Source organism: Hemitrygon akajei, chromosome 7 (genome assembly GCF_048418815.1).
Source record: "Hemitrygon akajei chromosome 7, sHemAka1.3, whole genome shotgun sequence".
In the NCBI taxonomy this organism is placed as follows: domain Eukaryota; kingdom Metazoa; phylum Chordata; class Chondrichthyes; order Myliobatiformes; family Dasyatidae; genus Hemitrygon; species Hemitrygon akajei.
The window spans coordinates 185,326,218-185,345,648 of NC_133130.1; the positions used below are offsets into that span (position 1 = coordinate 185,326,218).

General features: G+C 38.9%; 1 protein-coding gene across 6 annotated transcripts in view; it reads left to right on the top strand.

The window, feature by feature from the left end:
• LOC140731278 (calcium-binding mitochondrial carrier protein SCaMC-2-B) overlaps positions 1 to 8,138 on the top strand; it is a 52,985-nt gene extending 44,847 nt beyond the window's left edge. For all 6 annotated transcript variants that reach the window (XM_073052874.1, XM_073052876.1, XM_073052875.1 and 3 more), the window contains 5 exons: positions 2,985 to 3,137; positions 3,371 to 3,478; positions 3,583 to 3,750; positions 3,929 to 4,079; positions 4,813 to 8,138. In XM_073052874.1, coding sequence (XP_072908975.1) covers positions 2,985 to 3,137; positions 3,371 to 3,478; positions 3,583 to 3,750; positions 3,929 to 4,079; positions 4,813 to 4,997 — 765 coding nt within the window. In that variant the 3' untranslated portion in view covers positions 4,998 to 8,138. The remainder of the gene's footprint in view (positions 1 to 2,984; positions 3,138 to 3,370; positions 3,479 to 3,582; positions 3,751 to 3,928; positions 4,080 to 4,812) is intronic.
• Positions 8,139 to 19,431: the final 11,293 nt, after the last annotated feature.

A 19,431-nucleotide genomic window follows, 5' to 3' on the forward strand; every position in this document is an offset into this window, starting at 1 on the left:
GTGGAAGAAGGCAGCATACATGAGGTTTAGGAAGCAAGGATCAGATGGGTCTATTGAGGAATATAGGGTAGCAAGAAAGGAGCTTAAGAAGGAGCTGAGAAGAGCAAGAAGGGGGCATGAGAAGGCCTTGGTGAGTAGGGTAAAGGAAAACCCCAAGGCATTCTTCAATTATGTGAAGAACAAAAGGATGACAGGAGTGAAGGTAGGAAAGATACTGGCATGGAAAGCAGAATGGCTGACAGGCAGAAGGTGGCTAGTGAGAATAAAAGGGGTCTTGTTGGCTGCCAGTGATTAGTGGTGTTCCTCGGGGGCCAGTATTGGGACTGCTATTTTTCACATTGTCAATGATTTGGATAATGTAATTGATGGCTTTATGGCAAAGTTTGCGAATGATATGAAGATGGGTGGAGGGGTAGGTAGTGCTGAGGAAACAATTCGATTGCAGCAGGACTTAGACAAATTTGAAGAATGGGCAAAAAGTGGCAGATGGAATATAGTGTTAGGAAATGTATGATGCATTTTGGTAAAAGGAACAATAGTGCAGACTATTATCTAAATGGGGAGAAGGTTCAAACATCAGAAGTGAAGAGGGAATTGGGAGTCATCGTGCAAGACTCCGATAAGGTTAATTTACAGGTTGAGTCTGTGGTGAAGAAGGCAAATGCAATGTTGGCATACATTTCAGGGTGGATTAAATATATAAAAACATGGAGCTAATGCTGAGGCTTTATAAGACGCTAGTCAGGCTGCACTTGTAGTATTGTCAACTGTTTTGGGCCCCATGTCTCAGAAAGGATGTGTTGTTATTGGAAAGAGTCCAGAGGAGGTTCACAAGGGTGATTCCAGGAATGAAGAGGTTAACATAGGACAGGTTAAAATAAACATACATTTGGCATCTTTGGGCCTGTACTCACTGGAATTTAGAAGAATGTGGAGGTGGGGATCTCACTGAAACCTACTGAATGTTGAAAGGGCTAGGTAAGGTGGATGTGGAGAGGATGTTTCCGATGGTGGGGGTATCCAGAACCAGAGGGCACAGCCTCAAAATTGAGGGGCGACCTTTTAGAACAGAGGTAAGGAGGAATTTTTTTTTTGGCCATAGAGTAGTGAATATGTGGAATACTCTGCCACAGGCTGCGGTAGAGGCAAAGTCTGTGGGTATATTTAAGGCGAAAGTTAATAGTTTCCTGATTGGTCAGGGCATCAAAGGATATGGTGAGAATTTAGGTGTATGGAATCTGTGATCAGCTATGATGGAATGACGGGACAGACTTGTTGGGCTGAATGGCCTAATTCTGCTCCTGTGGTTTTAAGAGGTGGAGGATTGTAAAACAGAGGGAGTTGTCTGTATAGGATGAGTTGAAATGGCTGGGTGGTGGGACTTGCCTGACAAGCTAAACTTGCATGTATTAGATAACAACAAAAAATGCAAAATAATGGGAAAACTATTCAGTTAATCATATTCTTAGAAAGAGAAACAAGCAAGGACCCTTCTTCAAATTTGGGAATGAGGAAAATAAATTTGTCTGAGTAGCAGTGAAATGTGGCTGAAACCAAAGGAATTTCTCTGAGTGAGCACATGTGACAGATGGAATGATAGGATGTTATGGCTATGTAATTTGTTGCTGATTGGTTCTAGTGTACTAGAACCAGTCTGGCTATAGAAGGAAGTAAAATGGAAGGTAGGGAGAATTGGTTCTCATACAGACAGGAAGAAAAAACAAGTTATCTGAAGTTCGAGAATTTGTTATCAAGTCCAGAAGACTGCAAATGTGCCTAGATGGAAGATGTGTTAAAACTTAAGTCTGCGGATGATGGAAAAAATTCTCTGGAGGAATTTGGCAGGTCAAGAAGCATTTGTGTAGGTAAAGGAATTGTCAACCTTTTGGGTGAAAGCTCTGTATCAAGAACAAGGAACAACACCTTGTCTTCTATCTAAGCATGTCATAGCAGTGTAAGAGGCCACAAATAGAGAGACCAGAGTGGGAGTAAAATGATTGGATGAGAGTGAATTAAAGTGGCAAGCAGCTGAAAGCTTAATGGGTCACTTCAGTGGACTGAGCTTTAAGTGTTCCCCAAAGCAATTGTCCAATCTGTCTTTGGCTTCTCCAATGCAGGCAAAGCATTTGTAACCATCAAATGCAGTACAGTGGAAGAAATACCATTGTACCTGTGCTTCACCTTGAAGAAATGATTGGGTTCCTGGATGATAGGAAGGGAAAGACCTGCTGAGTTCCTCTAACATGTTCAGTTTTCATTTAAGATTCTTGGCATCTGTAGTTTTTGTGAACTTTTTCATTTATTGGTATTCAGCTCAGTTATTTTTCTAGTTTCTCAAAATTTGATTTGCGAAGTATGATTGTTCCTGTAAAGTTGTGCTGCTGATGCCAGGGCATTAGCAAGAATGTTTTTGTAGTCTGTGTTATTAACCTGGGTATGAAAAGCAGGATAATACCCTGATTACTGTTCTTTAAATTATTTTTTTCAGTTTAGACAAAACATTTATTCTTTTAATTAGTGATTTTGTAAAATAACTCTTTGAATGTTTTGTAAGAATATTTGATCTACTCTGTGACATTAAAATCATGCCTTAATTTTCTTGATTTTGTCTAATAGGTTAAAATTTTTGAGATTTTTTTGGGGACTGATCATACTGCACCATATTGTACATCCAACAGGATATTAGTTGAGTCTCCCTAATACCCAAGTATTTGGATCAATTTCAGCATCCATCAGAAATGCATGGAGTTCAGTGATACCAGTGTATAAATTTCAGACATCTTTAGTTTGGACCAAATTTAGTTTACAAAGCTGTGTTGAATAAAAATATACTCCTTGTGAAGAATTTTGGATGCCACAAGATTCAGTGTGGATATAGGTATCTTTTAAGTGGCAATAAGAATGACATTTCAGTCATCGGTGCATTCGCAACAAATGGAGAACATAACCTAGAGCAAAACTGTATTGAAATCTTCTGTCAACAGGTTCATGCTTCTAAATCTAACAACATGTGCATTGCGGGAGGATTTAGCCAGATGATTAAAGAAGGAGGATTCCGGTCTCTGTGGAGAGGAAATGGAATTAATGCAATCAAAATTGCTCCAGAGTCTGCACTCAAGTTCATGGCGTATGAACAGGTGAGAAAGCTGAAATATAAGGAAAATTTAAATTTATAAAATATAATTAATTAAAAGTGAACTTATCAATAAATTTACTATTTTGACTCCTACTATAAATTATTAGTAGTTATAATCTTGCTCAAAGTTGCATTGGTCCTATAGAGTTTTTTTTAATGTTAAAAAGGTAAGCAATTGTGAATAACCATTACTTGATGATATTCATATTGTTCATTGTGGATGTTATCTTGCAGATAAAGAGAATAATTGGCAGTAACCAACAAACTTTGGGAATACAGGAGAGATTGTTTGCAGGATCACTAGCTGGAGTAATTGCTCAGAGCACCATCTATCCAATGGAGGTAAAAAGACTTAATTTTAAAGTTATAATCTGCTTGTTAGTTTACATTTCCATTATTTAAAAAAATATATTTGTTGCTCTCATTTTGATTATTGCTTCAATCAGGTATTAAAGACTAGGCTGGCACTGAGGAAAACTGGGCAGTATTCAGGAATTCTTAACTGTGCAAAACACATTTTTAAGAAGGAGGGAATTACTGCATTCTACAAAGGCTATGTTCCCAACATGCTGGGCATCATTCCTTATGCTGGTATAGACTTAGCTATATATGAGGTGAGATTTCAAACTTACAGAATTTGTTTAAAAAATTGCAACCATACCCGAATGCACAGCCTAATTTCATTGCCACATTTTTTTATCTGTTACAAGCAAATTCTTGCCTTGCACTGTATGAAGTGTTACTAATTAGATGTACGTAAGTTTATCACAAGCATTTTTTGTTTCTCTGTAGACTTTAAAAAATTCATGGTTGCAGCGCTGTGCCACTGATAGTGTGGATCCTGGTGTCTTTGTTCTCTTGGCTTGTGGCACCGTTTCAAGCACATGCGGACAGTTAGCCAGTTATCCCTTGGCACTTGTCAGGACGCGAATGCAAGCACAAGGTATTTGGCTAAGGTGGCAATTGTTTGAACAGATCACGAAGCTATGAAAGTGCAAAATTACCTTCATATAATCTATATACTTGTACATTTAGTAGCAACTGCTAAATCTGAACCCTTGAGGTTTTTGGTGTGTTTGTAAAAGAATTGTTACTGTGTCATAAATCATGATAAACTAACAAACGATTTTGCCAAACTGCTGGAGTCTTGAAGTTTGCAGCAGCTCTCCTGTAGTGGTATATGTGCCTGTACCTGTGAATGACTATAGATTAAGGTATTGTTTAAAAGCCATGAAAAGATTAATTGTGATCTTGACATTGTACATGGGTGTAGAAAGTAAGCCATACTTTTTTGGCCTTTGTGCACGTGTTCCCAGGCTGCGAGACTTTGATTGTGGCATTCTAAAGCTACGGTTCCAGCTTTTGTCAATTTCAGTTCTCACCAGTTTTGGTTTACATCTAGGTTAGAGACTTGGGCTGCCTTGTTCTGTCGTTTAATACTTCCCAATGCAATATATTTACCAAATGAATAATAAGACGAGAAATTGGCAGAAGCTCGTTTTAGTCAAAATTAAATGCTAGAGCTTAATTTCTAGTAATGATGTTGATACAATAGTAGGATACTTTTCATGGCACGAGCATCTTCTTTGGCCTCGTAGTTGTACTCTTATCTCTAGAGTTTATGGTTTTCCTTTGATTACAAATGGATAAATCACAACTATTTTCTTTCTTTAAAGCTACCACCGAAGGAGCACCTCAACAGACAATGCTTGGACTATTCAAACACATTCTAAGCACAGAGGGGGCGATTGGACTGTACAGAGGATTAGCACCAAATTTCATGAAAGTTATTCCTGCTGTGAGCATTAGTTATGTGGTATATGAAAACTTGAAAATGACACTTGGAGTCACATCGCGATGAAGAGGCTTGGGAAAACTAGCTTGAAGTTAATTGATCTTGGGTGATCATCCTGGGATTTGACTGGCTCATTCTGTGAATGTCATTAAACACTAGTGAAATAACAATGCTTTGGGGAAGAGGATTAAAGGGACCACTCCCCAATATTTATCAGCAGATTTATTTTCTGATTAGCATTTTTTTATCAGCTCTAAAATGCTGCCTGAAACCCTGATGGAGACGCTTTGTACAGTATTGGTGCCACTGTGGCTCATTGGTTTTACTGTGACGTGTTTGGAAGTCACTTGGACCATCTTGATCATTGCATCAAATATTGGCTGTTATAGAGTGTGAATGCTTGCACACCCATGTGATATTTATCTGCTATTCAACTAGCAGTGTTATGCTATCTAGAGTAAGTAGCCTAGGTAACAAGCAAAGGAACATCATAGGAATGCTTTAAAGTATTCTTAAATTAATATCACTATTCATCATTATTAATAACCTATGACGAAAGGCTTGAGAAACCAAATCAGAAGTCTTAATGAGTGTTTGAATCAGTAGAGATGGAATTCTGACGGTTACTGAATGTAATATGTCTTAAGGGTTTATTTCTGATTTGGCGTAAGATTCACTTCTGAACGTTTGATGAAGGATTTTGGTTTGTGCATAATTTTTAAGCAAGAAACGATCGTTCTTTTGTCAAACTTGTGGAATCCATCAGTTTCATTATCAGTTTAATTTTGTTATTGTCTGGTTTTTAATATGTAGTGCTGGTGTAAACTGGATATTTATATTATTTATTGTTTACAAGTTTTCACAAGGCTCATAATCAGTGATAGTGAAGGCTTAAGTTTTCAGTGCAGCAACTAAATATTAGGCCTTTGCACAAATCTGTTGTACCACTCTGAAATCTGAACTCAGAGAAAGCTGATTTTTAAAATTTCTTCAGCTTTACAAGTGATCAGCTGTATCTTAAAGAAACCTTAAACAGTCAGCTTGCATTTAGCAAAAGGGTAAATTATTTATTTTTGTACATCTTGAGGCAAAGCAGATATTTATTAATTAAATGTCTAAATGAGGGCAGATTGTGATGCTGTAAATAAGCTACTCATTTTGTGTGGTTTAAAGATCTTCCAGATCCCCTTTGTTGTGTTGTTAATTCTTAACCTAAGTTTAAATGTTTAGACTTCCTTTGTATTTTCCTGTTTTTGGATGATTAGGTTAAAGAATGAAAAGAAAAATAAACTACAATGCACAACTCTTTCCAGTGTAGCAAATTTTTGCAGTGGTGTTAAATTGTCAAGAGATTGTGAATTGCAAAACATTGAATTCTAGTCAAAGATGAGCCACTCCATTTTAAGTCATTGCAACGATTTAAAATGAAGATTTTAAAATTCTGAATATTTATAAAGAAGCTCTGAACTGTCAAACATTACTATTTTGTGCAAAATATGTAAAGGGAATAATAGTGTCTCTATTGGTGTGTAATAGAAAGGCCTTGTATGGTTCTGTGGACATACGCTTGTCCATAATGTACAAACCTGAAGATTTTTTTTGAATCTTCAAAAGAGTTTGAAAATCTTGTGTTGTATGTGTATAGGACCAATCAACTAATGACTGCTTTGATTATTAAAAAAAAATATTTTGAAGGTGGGGGGGATATTGAGGGAAGTATAATGATGATAATGCAAGCCTCCTAGGGGAATTACACAGAGCCTGTGACTCTGGTTTACAAGTATCAAATTAAGTTCAGGATTTTGGGACCAGATATTATGTAGAAAATGTAGGTTTCAGCAGAATCACCTTGGGGCCCAATTGAGCGAGTCTGATCCTTGTGTATTTGAACATGTTATAACAGTGGGTCTTAAGGTGTAGTTCAGCTAAAGCAACATTCTCTATGCCTCATGTTGTTTTAAAAAAATGTTTAAGCAGCAATATTCCATATTGTAGCTAGTTGAAAGTCTATTGCTGAATTGTTTTTTTAAGAAGGCAGTTTCCTTTTTTTCCGAACTTTTAACCTGACCCTCTGGTTGCACAACCCTTTGTGGGATGTTTTAGAATTACAGTACAAACTGTCTTATTCATGTATTCACTGTTGGCTGTACGTGCTGATGGCTGAGTTTTGAGGGACTTTCCCCACTCCTAATTTATCTATTTATTTTGGAGATGCGTGAAAAACATACATGTAGCTTTAATTGTAACTGTGTAATCACTAAATTTAGTCAGTGGATTTGGAGCATGGCTTGGGCTCTGTTCAAATTGTTTCTGTTCTAGATATTTCCACAAAAGTTTACAGGGACATTAAGCTGCTATTCTGTGGGATGAGCAGGATGTTTGTCCCATTGATTTTTGAGAAAACCTTGCTTGTTTCCAGTGATGTCTTACACTCAGGTTGTGGGATAAGGATGAGGCACCTGTGAGGCAATCTTACTAATTTAATTCGAGTCAGGAATGTTTGGGGGGGTGGGGAAGGAGAGTATGAAGTAAGGAATGAAGTGGTTTGCTGTTACACTTGGTTGACCTCCTTTTCAAACATGTCAGAGTTAATGTAATAATATTTTGCTGGGACCATTGGGTGTCTTCCACTGAAGGCTTATTTTCACGTTGTTGATCAGTTGATCATGTGAGTACAGTTTAACTTTATAAATACTAAGTATTAATAAAAAAACACTGCATATTGATCAACTGAGGTTTATTGAGAGTACCCGATCTGTACCCCAAGATCCACAAACTGTGACCATTGGTCTGTTTTCAAAGCAGTGGCATTAAAGTGCCTCTGCAGATCCTGATTACATAAGCTGATCCTGATGACATATGCTGACCCTGTTTTGGAACTTTGCTGTGAATCCCCTTCTTTTGGGACAGTGTCTCTAGAGAACAGATACAAATGTACTGTAATGCTGCTTTTCAGCCCGATCCTTTTACTTCACATCTGAATGAAAAACATTTTGGAAAGTAACAGTAGACTCACGTTGCTGATTTTCCAAAGGCAGCCTGTTACTGGTTATTGTTTAAATTATGAATGCAAGTTAAGCAGAACCAATGCAAGGCAGGTTCTGTATTTGTTGTTCCTGTTATGTTGCAGAGCAAAACTTGAGTTTCAACCCTGTGTATTTATGTTCAAATTTAAAAATCTACTAATAAAATTTATTTCTAAGTGAATATGCTGTTTTGTCTCATTCTCTTCATTTAATACATTACTGTCTGCTGTCATGGGTGGTGGATTGCAAGGTTTTGTAGACCAGTATATCATCTATTTTTTCTTTGACTTGAAATTGCCCATAAGTATTTCTGAGCTAAAATTGGGTTGGGGGAGGAATTGCCAGCTAGATACCTTGTTCTGATCACCATTATCATGTGTGAAATGGGTGAATTTGCTCATGGAGTGAGGACTGGATTAACCTCATATGTTGTCTCAGTTTGAATAACATGCAAATTCTGACTCTGGCCTCAGAGTTGAAGAATGATTTAGTGGGCTGGGTTGTTTGAACTGGTGAGTGGCTGAAAAAGGAGGGAGGCAGGCCACAAACAAGAAAATCTGCAGATGCTGAAAATCCAAGCAACATGCACAACATGTTGGAGGAACTCAGCAAGCCAGGCAGCATCTATGGAAAAGAGTACAGTCAACGTTTTGGGCTGAGACCCTTCAAGTATTTCTTTTTTAAAAAAGAACTAAACAGGCCCAAAATTTTGGTGGTGTTGTGGAATAGTTAAGCAATCCCACCCTAATAATTCACAGGAATCATGGTTTCAAAATGAGCTGTCACAAAATATAGTTTTGAAACACAAAAGTAATGAGGTAGTGTTCATGGGTTCAATGTCCGTTCAGAAATTTGATGGCAGAAGTGAGGAAGCTATGGATCATTGAGAATGTGCCTTCAAACTCCTCTACCTGATGGTAGCAATGAGATGAGGACATGTCTTGTATGATGGGGTTACATCAATGGAGTGATTGACTGAGATTTGTGATTGTTTATCAGTATTTTAAGTGCAGTCAGATAATGTAGGAAATCCAGCAGAGAGCTTGCACAAAGAGCAGTGTTCTAATAATCAAATGATTATATGGTGTTGACTGAGTGATAAATATTGATAGGATAATGGGTTGTTTGAAATAAGTGTGGAATCTTCTTTCATTTAAATGAGACAAGAAATGAGTGGGGGCGAGGAAGTCATTAAGCCCCTTGTATGTGTTTTACTATTCAGTAATGTCAAGGTTGTTCTCTTTCCTGTATTAAACCTGAATCCCCCTTTCAAAAAAAAAATCATCTAAAAATCTAGATGATCTCCGTTAAGAATGTAGTCTGCAGCTGAACTTCTATTGCCCTCTTGGGTAGAAAAGTCTGGGTGAAGAAACTTATTCATCTTTTTCTGAATGGCTAGCCTCTTGTTTTGAAAATTGCTTCTGATTTGATCTGTTTTTAACTCCATCACTCTCCACAACTTGTTTCACCTTAGCCAAGGGAGATATTACCTCTAGCTATTCTGTAAACAAAAGTATTTCACAACAAGATCATCCCTCTACATCAGTCTTTTCTACAGTATGCTAGAAATTCAAGTGTCAGGCTCAGATGTGAGTGTAGTCACCATTATTAAGGGGAATGTGTTTGGGAAGCTGAAAGGTCTGAAGGGTGGATAAGTCACCTGGACCAGATGGACTACACCCCAGGGTTATGAAAGAAGTAGCTGAAGAGATCGTGGAGGCATAAGTAATGATATTTCAGGAATCGCCATTTCTAGAATAGCTCTGGAGGTCTGGAAAATCACAAATGTCACTCCATTCTAAGAAGAGAGTTGTTGAAGTTGAGCTTCCAGTCCCTAGGAATGAGTATCACCAATAACCTTTCCTGATTCAACCACATAGACACACAGCTACGGAAGCTTACCAACACCTCTACTTCCTCAGGAGCCTAAAGAAGTTTGGCATGTATCGGTCAGTGACCCATACCAATTTCTATTGATGCCCCATAAAAAGCAACTGTGCTGCCTATACTGTAAGAAACAGCAGAGAGTTGTGGGTATAGCACATCATGGAAACCAACCTCCCCTCTATGCCTCACTAAAACAGCCAGCATATTCAAAGACCCCACTTCACCGCCGAATTCTCATTTCTCCCCCTCTCAACAGGCATAGTATACAAAAGCCTTAAAAGCATGTACCGCCAGGCTTGAGGGCATGTTTTATTCCTCTGTTAAACAACTTTAAATGGTTAGTACAATAAGATGGACTCTACCGCACTATCTGTTATGATCTTGCATGCTAATCTTTTTCTGCACTAAACTTCCTCTAAAACTTATTCTGCATTGTTATTGCTTTACCTTGTTCTATCCCAGAGCACTGTGTAATGACTTAATCTATATGACAGTATGCATAACAAACTTTTCATTGTTTTTTGGTGCATGTGACAGTAATAAACCAATTCCAATTCCAGAATGTTGGATTCTTGAAACCCAACCCTAACAAATTCTTTCATCCCCAATGGCTGTATTGCCCTATGCCCCCCCAAAGAAGTTTAATGTGTATCCATGACCTATTGTGACAAGCCTCACACATATAAAAAATAAATTTTCAAAAAATTACTATTTAAGCATGTTTTTGTTCTGATCCTGGAAATGCAATAACAGGGAAAGAATGAAATCTAAATAAAACTTAAGGATTTTTATCTAATTGTCAAATGACATTAGGGAGATATGTTGAATGCTTCTCCAACTGTAAGTTCTTGTACAATTATGATTGCTCCAGTAGTGGCCGTGGTTTCAATTGCCCAGCCCCTAAGATTGCAGACAACCACCCAAACTTGTCTCTGCTCCATCTCACCTCTAAAACCCTCTTTGAAAAAAAATCAATATCTTGTCAATCTACTGATTTTACATTAAATTTTGTTTGATAACACTCCCATGAAGCACTTTGGGTTGCTTAGCTATGTTGAAATTCTAGTAGATATGTGGTTGATAGATTCTCAGTATCTAGAGCAAAGTGCCCCGGAATTTGCTCCATCCCTCCTGATGAAGGGTCTCAGCCTGAAGCGTTGATGTGGTCATTCCCCTTTATAAATGCTGCATGATCTGCTGAGTTCCTCCAGCACTTGTGTTTGTTCCTCTGGGTTTCTAGCATGGCAGAATTGCTTGTGTTTATGATTTGTTTCAGAGTTAGGTGTGACTTGAATCCAATCTGGTTAATCACTGCCTAATCTGTCTCATCAATTTGCTGATGTCTGTTACTGGTTTTGCTAGGGTTAGTTATCAAAGTCTAAGCATGGAGTAAAACACTAAATTCTGGAAGCGAGGTGAAAAAGACTGCTCTTAAAGCCTTTTTACATCTTCCCCCAATTTACAATGCACTTCATTTTGTATTGTAAACAAATTTGGAACAATGGTATTTACTTTCTTCAGCCTAGCTGCTTGATCTAGTTCGTAAAGAATCTGTGTTCAAAGCATTGATTCCTTGGTATCTCACTGATCACAGTCTGCCAATCTGTGAAAAGATTCTTTTTAGCTTCACTCTGGTTTCTGCTGAATAATATGTTCAAAATCCATTTTGATATATTAACCCCAATTTCTACACTCTAACCCTGACTGACCTCCTGTAATGGGACCTTAGCAAAAGCTTTCTGAAAATCCATTTAGGTTATAGAAGTGTATCAAATCACAAGAGGAATAGGTAGGATCATTCTGTTGTCTTTTTCCCGTGGCCAGGGAATCAAGATCTAGAAGGCAAGAGTGGAGAGACTTAATCTACACACACAAAATGCTGGTGGAACGCAGCAGACCACGCAGCATCTATAAGGAGAAGCACTGTCAATGTTTTGGGTCGAGACCCCGAAGGGTTAGGGTCTCGGCCCGAAACGTCGACAGTGCTTCTCCCTATGGATGCTGCCTGGCCTGCTGCGGGGTCTCGGCCCGAAACGTCGACAGTGCTTCTCCCTATGGATGCTGCCTGGCCTGCTGCGGGGTCTCGGCCCGAAATGTCAACAGTGCTTCTCCCTATAGATGCTGCCTGGCCTGCTGTGTTCCACCATCATTTTGTGTGTGTTGTTTGAATTTTCAGCATCTGCAGATTTCCTCGTGTTTGCTCTAGAGATTTAATCTAACCTTTTAGGTAAAAGTGGAAAGATTTGATCTAAGGGAGATCTTTTTCAGACAGAATGTGGTCAGTATCTGAAATAAGCTGCCAAAGAAAGTAGTTGAGGTTGATACATTAACAACATTTAGAAGTTACTTGGCCAGGTACATAGATGGGAAAGATTTAGAAAGATATGAGCCAAATTTGGGCAAATTGGACTGGATTAGATAGGAATATTGGTCAGCATGGACCAGTTGAGCCAAAGGACCTTTTTCAGTGTTGTATGACTGATCTCAGCCCTGATTTTAAAAAGATAAAAAGGGAAGGTAGAAAGTGGGAGAAGTTTATTATGGAGTACACGCGCAATTGGCAAGCTAGAATAATTGATCATCTTGCATCCTCTGGTGGAGTAAGGCAGTACTGCATACTTAGTTGGCCATTTGATCTTCAGGTTTAATCAAGTCTTGAATTTCTATAACCTTTTTTATCCAATGTCTAAATTTCTCAAAAGTATTGTACAGCAAACAGCAAGCTATTGATATTTATTCACTGGTTTTAGAGAAGGAAATGCAGCATAGCATGTAGCCACAAAAAGTAATCACTGGATAATCTTAAACACAAGAAATTCCTCAGATGCACGACTCCAGAGTAAAGGTGGTAGAGTAAAAGGGGGTGGGGGGGGGGGGGAAGAAAGAAAAGCCAGAAGGTGATAGAAAAAACCAGGTGGGTGGGAAAGCTAAAAGGCTTGAAAGATAGAAAGGACCATGGGAGAAAGTGAAGAAGGAGGGGAAGCTGATAGATAGGTGAGAAGAGGTAAGAGGCCAGAGAGCCGAATAGAAGAAGAGGGAAGGGGAAGGTTTTTTTTTTACCGGAAAGAGAAACCAATATTCATGCCATCAAGTTGGAGGCTACCCTGATGGAATATGAGGTGTTGCTGCTTCACCTTGAAAGTGGCCTCATCATGGCACATAAGGTGGTCATGGACTGATGGAGCGGTGGTGCTTGGCAAAGTGGTCCCCAATTTATGATGGGTCTCACCAATGTAGAATGCATTAGGAGTACCGGGTACAGTAGACAACCCCAACAGGTCCACAGGTGAAGTGTTGCCTCTCCTGGAAGGACAGTTAGGAGCCCTGAAAGGATGTGAAGGAGGAGGTGAATGAGCAGTAAACTTTAGCCACTTGCAGGGATAAATGCCAGGAGGGACAATAGTAGGGAGGAACGGATGGACAAGGAAACCATTGAGGGAACAATCCCTGTGGAAAAGTGGCAAGTGCAGAGAAGGTAAATATGTGTTTGGTGATGGTGGAAGTTGCAGAGAGGGATGTGTTGGATGTGGGGTCTCAAGGGGATGCTGGTTAGGACAAGGGGAATAATTTCAGTTAATCTGTTTGTGTGATTTTGGTTAAGTCATATATATCTAGGAGCATGCTGGGAATAGTTGTCTTGTTCCTTCAAGTCCTTTAAATCTTTTGTGGGTACTTAAGCTAATAATAAAAAAATTCATGGGCTGTCACAAGCAGGATAATTGCTCATTCTAATGGTCTTTGAGGAGATGATGGTGAGCTACATTAGGAAGACTGTTTGGGGAAGGCACTTCATGTGCAGTTGGGTAAGGAATTTTGGGAATTCAATTTATTGACAATAAGGAACAGCAATGTTTGCAGTTCCCAGGTGTCTGCTGCCAGTGTCCTCCTAGATGGTTCTGGCAAATCTCCCACATTGCTTCCAATAATTTGTTTTGTAAAGTAAACAATAATATACTGTTGAATACATAATGAATAATTTTAATAAAATGTTGCTCTGTGAAAGCCACAAAATTAGTCTCAAATTAATGAATCTTCTATTTCACTGTCAGAAAATGAAATAATAGTCTTTCTTTCTCCTCTTTGAAGCAGAAGGTTAAATAAAGAATGGACTGCAAATATTGTGACTTTCATCATTTTATCCTTCAGATCTCTTACTAATAATAATTGTCATTGTGGTATGAAGTTCATTCTGTTTTCTTAATTCCTTACACCATTTTCTCTTTCAGTTAAAGAATTTTATAAATAAGTGCAAGGAACTCCAAATAACTAGAATCACAGAGATACTCAACCTCTCACTCAGGCAGTCTGAGGTACCCACCTGATTAAAGCAGGCTTCACATATACTGGTGCCCATAAAGAATGTGGTAACCTCTCTCAATGACTGTCATCCTGCAGCACTTACATCCAAAGTGATGAAGTGTTTTGAGAGGCTGATGATGAAACGAATCAGCTCCCGCCTGAGAAGTGACTTGGATCCACTCCAATTTGCAACAGGTCCAGAGTAGATGCCATCTCATTGGCGCTTCACTCAACCCTGGAACATCTGGACAGCAAATATGTACACATCAGGTTGCTCTTAATCAATTACAGCTCGGCATTTAGTACTATCATCCCCCCAAAGCTAATCAAAGAGCTTCAAGACTTTGACCTCAGTAGCTCTTTCTACAATTAGATCCTTGATTATCTCACCTGCAGACCCCAGTAAGTTCAGATTGGCAACATCTCCTCTACAAACCGCATCAACAGGTGCATCACAAGGCTGTGTGCTCAGCCCCTGCACTTCTCGCTTGACATCTATGACTGTGTGGCTAAGCACAGCTCCAATGCCATATTCAAGTTTGCTGACAACACCACTGTCACAGGGTGGATCAAAACTGGTGACAAATCAGCATATAGGAGGGAGATTGAAAATCTGGCTGAGTGGTTCCACAACAACAACCTCTCACATAATGTCAGCGAGACCAAGGAACTGATTATTGACTTCAAGAGGAGGAAACCAGAGGTCCACTAACTAATCCTCATCAGAGGTGGAGAGGGTCAGCAGCTTTAAATTTACCAGTGTTATACATAAACTCTCCTCAGGCTTTTGACCAGGTCCAGGTGCTGATTCTAACCGATGTTTCAATGATGAACTCTGTCATCTTCATCAGGGATGATGCCTAGGCGCGTCCAGTCTGGTGGTGTATATACTCACCTCCCGTCGTCCTTCTCTCCTGATTTTCATATAAGTTGCACTTTCTTTTAAGTGAAACACAAATTCGGTCATGGACTTAAAAAAATAAAATGTATACAACACTGATGATTCCCAGAATCCATAGCTCACCATGAACAATATACTCTCCAAAGACAGGAACATTATATAATATATTCATCGCCTTAGCTGAGTGTCTTTTATGATTCTGTAAATCAATGTCTATAACTGTTCTTTGAAGAGGCTGGAGATAATAAACCTGCCATTATTTATATAGATGTCTATTCATAACTTGCTCTGGTCTGGTGTTCCTTGCTCTTTATAATATGATGTTACAACAGTGAAGCCTGTATTAACGTTTGCCATGCAAAATATAACCATCAGAAAGTGTGTGTGAAATGGTAATTATAACATAATTGATTACATTTAGAACATAGGGCATTACAGCACAGTGTGGGCCCTTCAGCCCATGATGTGCCGACTTTTTTTTCTCTAAGATTAATCTAACTCTTCCCTCCTGTATAGTCCTCCATTTAGATAATTCATAACTGGATGTCAGGAGATCACAGCTCGTACCTGAAGGAAGCCTTTGCTTTGGAGTGGACTCTCCCTTGATGCTGTCAGAGGAAGTTCTGTGATTTATCAATTGGACTGGACTCTTTCAGTTTTATGTTTTTTTTATATTTGGTATTTTTGCCCATTCTTTTGGCGATTTGTTAGATTTTTTTTATAATTGGGGTTTGATGTTCTTGCTGTTCACACGATTTGTTATTTTTTGAGTGTGGGGGGGAGGTTGTTGATGTTCTCGTTGCTGTTTGCACATTTTCTTTTACGTGTGCCGGTTTGATCATGTCGCCGTTTGTGAAATTTGTTTTTATTTGTGCAGGATGAGATTGAACAACTCCCATGGTTTTCTTAGTTTTGTGGCTTATTTGGATAAGATGAATACTGGATACATACTTTCGAACCTTGGAACCTTTGGACTAGATGTATCAGACCTGAACAAAGTAAATTAGAAACAGCACCTGTGAAGAGTAAAGAGTTTGAGGTAAGGTCAAAAAGCAGAAACATTAATTCTGTTCTTTTTTGCATAGAAGTTCTGTGATCCACTGAATATCTTCATCATTAAAGCATTACTTAATTCTAACATACAATTGAAAGTATGCATTGTGTATTCTCTGTAGAATAATCTATACAGGAATACACCCAATGCACCATCATGGTAAAAGACCTAGCCCCTCATTTATGGGCTAAGGAAATATTTTAGGATCTGCAAGTTTTAATAAGATACAACCTTCACATACATGCTACCAGTTGGAAAAGTAAGTAAGGAGTCAGTGCATGGAAATATCTCTAACATTTAGTCCAATGCTACTTTATGTTCATGGTTGTAGTTTGTTTATTTAGTGTATCCTGGTTGGAGAGTAGATAGAAAATGGAGACAATGAGAAAACCCTGCTGATGCCAGTGCTGTGTGTCAACACTTGGCTTGTGGAATAACAACTGGGAGAGGATAATATTGCCCATGGTTACAAGGTTCATACTCCCTACAGAACCACTAAATATTTAGACAATATTTATCAGAGAGATGCTGACTTCTCCTTGAAAGTTTGAGCTGAAACTTTGCTTACCAGTGAGGACATGATAATTACATTCTGTTTAGTTCTCTTGCTTTGTTTCCAACAATTTATCTCCCTTTCCTGAAGTAGCCGTGTTAAATTGTGCCTGGTCTCAGTCTTTGGGCACCTGATTGACATCCAGAAGGCTAATTTATTTTGAGATGGTATTATGAATATCAGTAACTTAGTTGATCTTGACCAATTTATTATAATAAAAAATAGAAAATGCTGGGAATACTCAGGATGTCAAACAGCTTCTGTGGGAAGTGAAACAGCTAATATTTCAGGTCAAAGACCTTTCGTCAGAACAGTTCTGAGTATTTTCTGTTTTTATTTCAGATTTACTGTACCTTCAGTTTTTTTTGACAACCAGTTTATTGCCATCTTACTGCTTTTTTCAGACACTTGACTTCATAAGGAAAAATATAAAACCCATATTAGCTCCTTGATTTGGATGCACTCAAAATACAAGATGTTATATAATTCAAAAGATTGGCTGAGAGGGTTGAGAAGAATTTTGCAAGGTTTATTTTCCCTTTATTAGTTCATCTTTCCTCTACGGGAAATTGAATGGCTAAGAGGAAACAGAGAGGAAAGAAGGATGGAGGAGTGCGGGTAATTGATGGGAAGGCCTAGTTTTCATCAGATCAGCAGGCCCCTCCTACCACCAACTCCCCCAGAGAATCTCAGCATAGATAGCTAAGAGTAAGATGAAAGCTTTAAGCCTGTGCTGTGAGAATGTGAAGGGAGATCAAGTCTTTAACTATGTAAGGTTGCCTTCTCTGAGAATGGAGAAGGACGTGCAAAGCCATCTTGGTGAGGCCAAATGTCTGGATCCTGGTAACCATCAGGGAAACAGAATCTCCAGGTGTGAGTTTCTGCCCATCAAATTCCCTCACCCATAAACCAAGCTGCTTAGTTATAATGTCAGCCTAGGTACCTTGGTCATTAATAAATCCAGAAGGTGGATAAGCCTGAGGAATTAATTGTCAGAGGCAAATAGCAGAGATACTATTTGGACATGAGAAAGAAATTCAAGAAACTGTTGATGGGATTGGACTAAGAAAGGAAGGAGGAGAGAGACTTAGAAAACAGACTCTGCATGGACTTGTTGGCCTGAATGGCAAATTTTTGTTCTGTAACTACCATGTAATACTATTATTTTACTGCTGTGCCTTTGTCTTTTTACTTTAGAATAACTATTTCAATACTGACCTGGATTGAATTGGAGAGCATCTTTATTCATGCAGCCCAATTTAAGAGAGTCATCTGCTTGATGTTTTCTCACCATTCCCCTTTCTCCCCACCCCTTGGTTTGAAACTCTTGTATTTGCTGTTTACTGTTGCTAAATTTCCATGGAAAATTATATTGAGTCTGAACTTGTCTCACAGATGCCCATCTCATAATTGCTGGCTGCTGTAGGTCATATCTCAGATTAATTTCTAAACTCATTTTTTTTAAAGGAAACATGTTTAATTTGAATTTACCTGGATTAATATTGGCTGCTCTCTGTTCTATCTAGGGAACCTAGTTTACAACTTGACTGCTTTCTCAGTTGCATATTGTTCCATAAGACCATAGGAGTAGAATGAAGCCATTCGGCCTATTGAGTCTTCTCTGCCAGATCTGTTCCCACAGATTGTGTTTAGAATTTACTCCCTTTTAGGTGTAGCTGTGCTTCAGTAATTTGTCCAAGGTGTGATACCTAGCTAAACTTACCATTATCAAGAGCAAGAGGATAAGACGTGAGAGAATAGGACCAATCAAGTGTGACAGTGGAAAAGTGTGAATGGAACCGGAGGGAATAGTGGAGGCACTTAATAAATACTTTGCTTCAGTATTCACTATGGAAAAGGATCTTGGCGATTGTAGGGATAACTTGCAGTGGACTGTAAAGCTTGAGCATGTAGATATTAAAGAAGAGGATGTGCTGGAGCTTTTGGAAAGCATCAAGTTGGATAAGTTACTGGGACTGGACGGGATGTACCCCAGGCTACTGTGAGAAGCGAGGGAAAAGATTGCTGAGCCTCTGGCAATAATCTTTGCATCATTAATTAGGACAGAAGAGGTTTGGGAGGATTGGAGGGTTGTGGATGTTGTTCCTTTATTCAAGAAAGAGAGTAGGGATAGCCCAGGAAATTATAGGCCAGTGAGTCTTACTTCAGTAGTTGTTAAGTTGATGGAGAAGATCCTGAGAGGTAGGATTTATGAACATTTGGAGAAGCATAATATGATTAGGAATAGTCAGCATAGCTTTGTCAAAGGCAGGTCATGCCTTACGAGCCTGACTGAATTTTTTGAGGATGCGACTAAACACATTGATGAAGGTAGAGCAGTAGATGTAGTGTATATGGATTTTAGAAAGGCATTTGATAAGGTACCCCATGCAAGGCTTATTGAGAAAGTAAGGAGGCGTGGGATCCAAGGGGACATTATTTGTGGATCCGGAAATGGCTTGCCCACAGAAGGCAAAGAGTGGTTGTAGACTGGTCATATTCTGCATGAAGGCCAGTGACCAGTAGTGTGCCTCAGGGATCTGTTCTGGGACCCCTACTCTTTGTGATTTTTATAAATGACCTGGATGAGGAAGTGGAGGGATGGGTTAGTAAATTTCCTGATGACTCAAAGGTTGGGGTTGTTGTGGCTAGCGTGGAGGGCTGTCAGAGGTTACAACAGGACATTGATAGGATGCAAAACTGGGCTGAGAAGTGGCAGATGAAGTTTAACACAGATAAGTGTGAAGTGGTTCATTTTGGTAGGTCAAATATGATGGTAG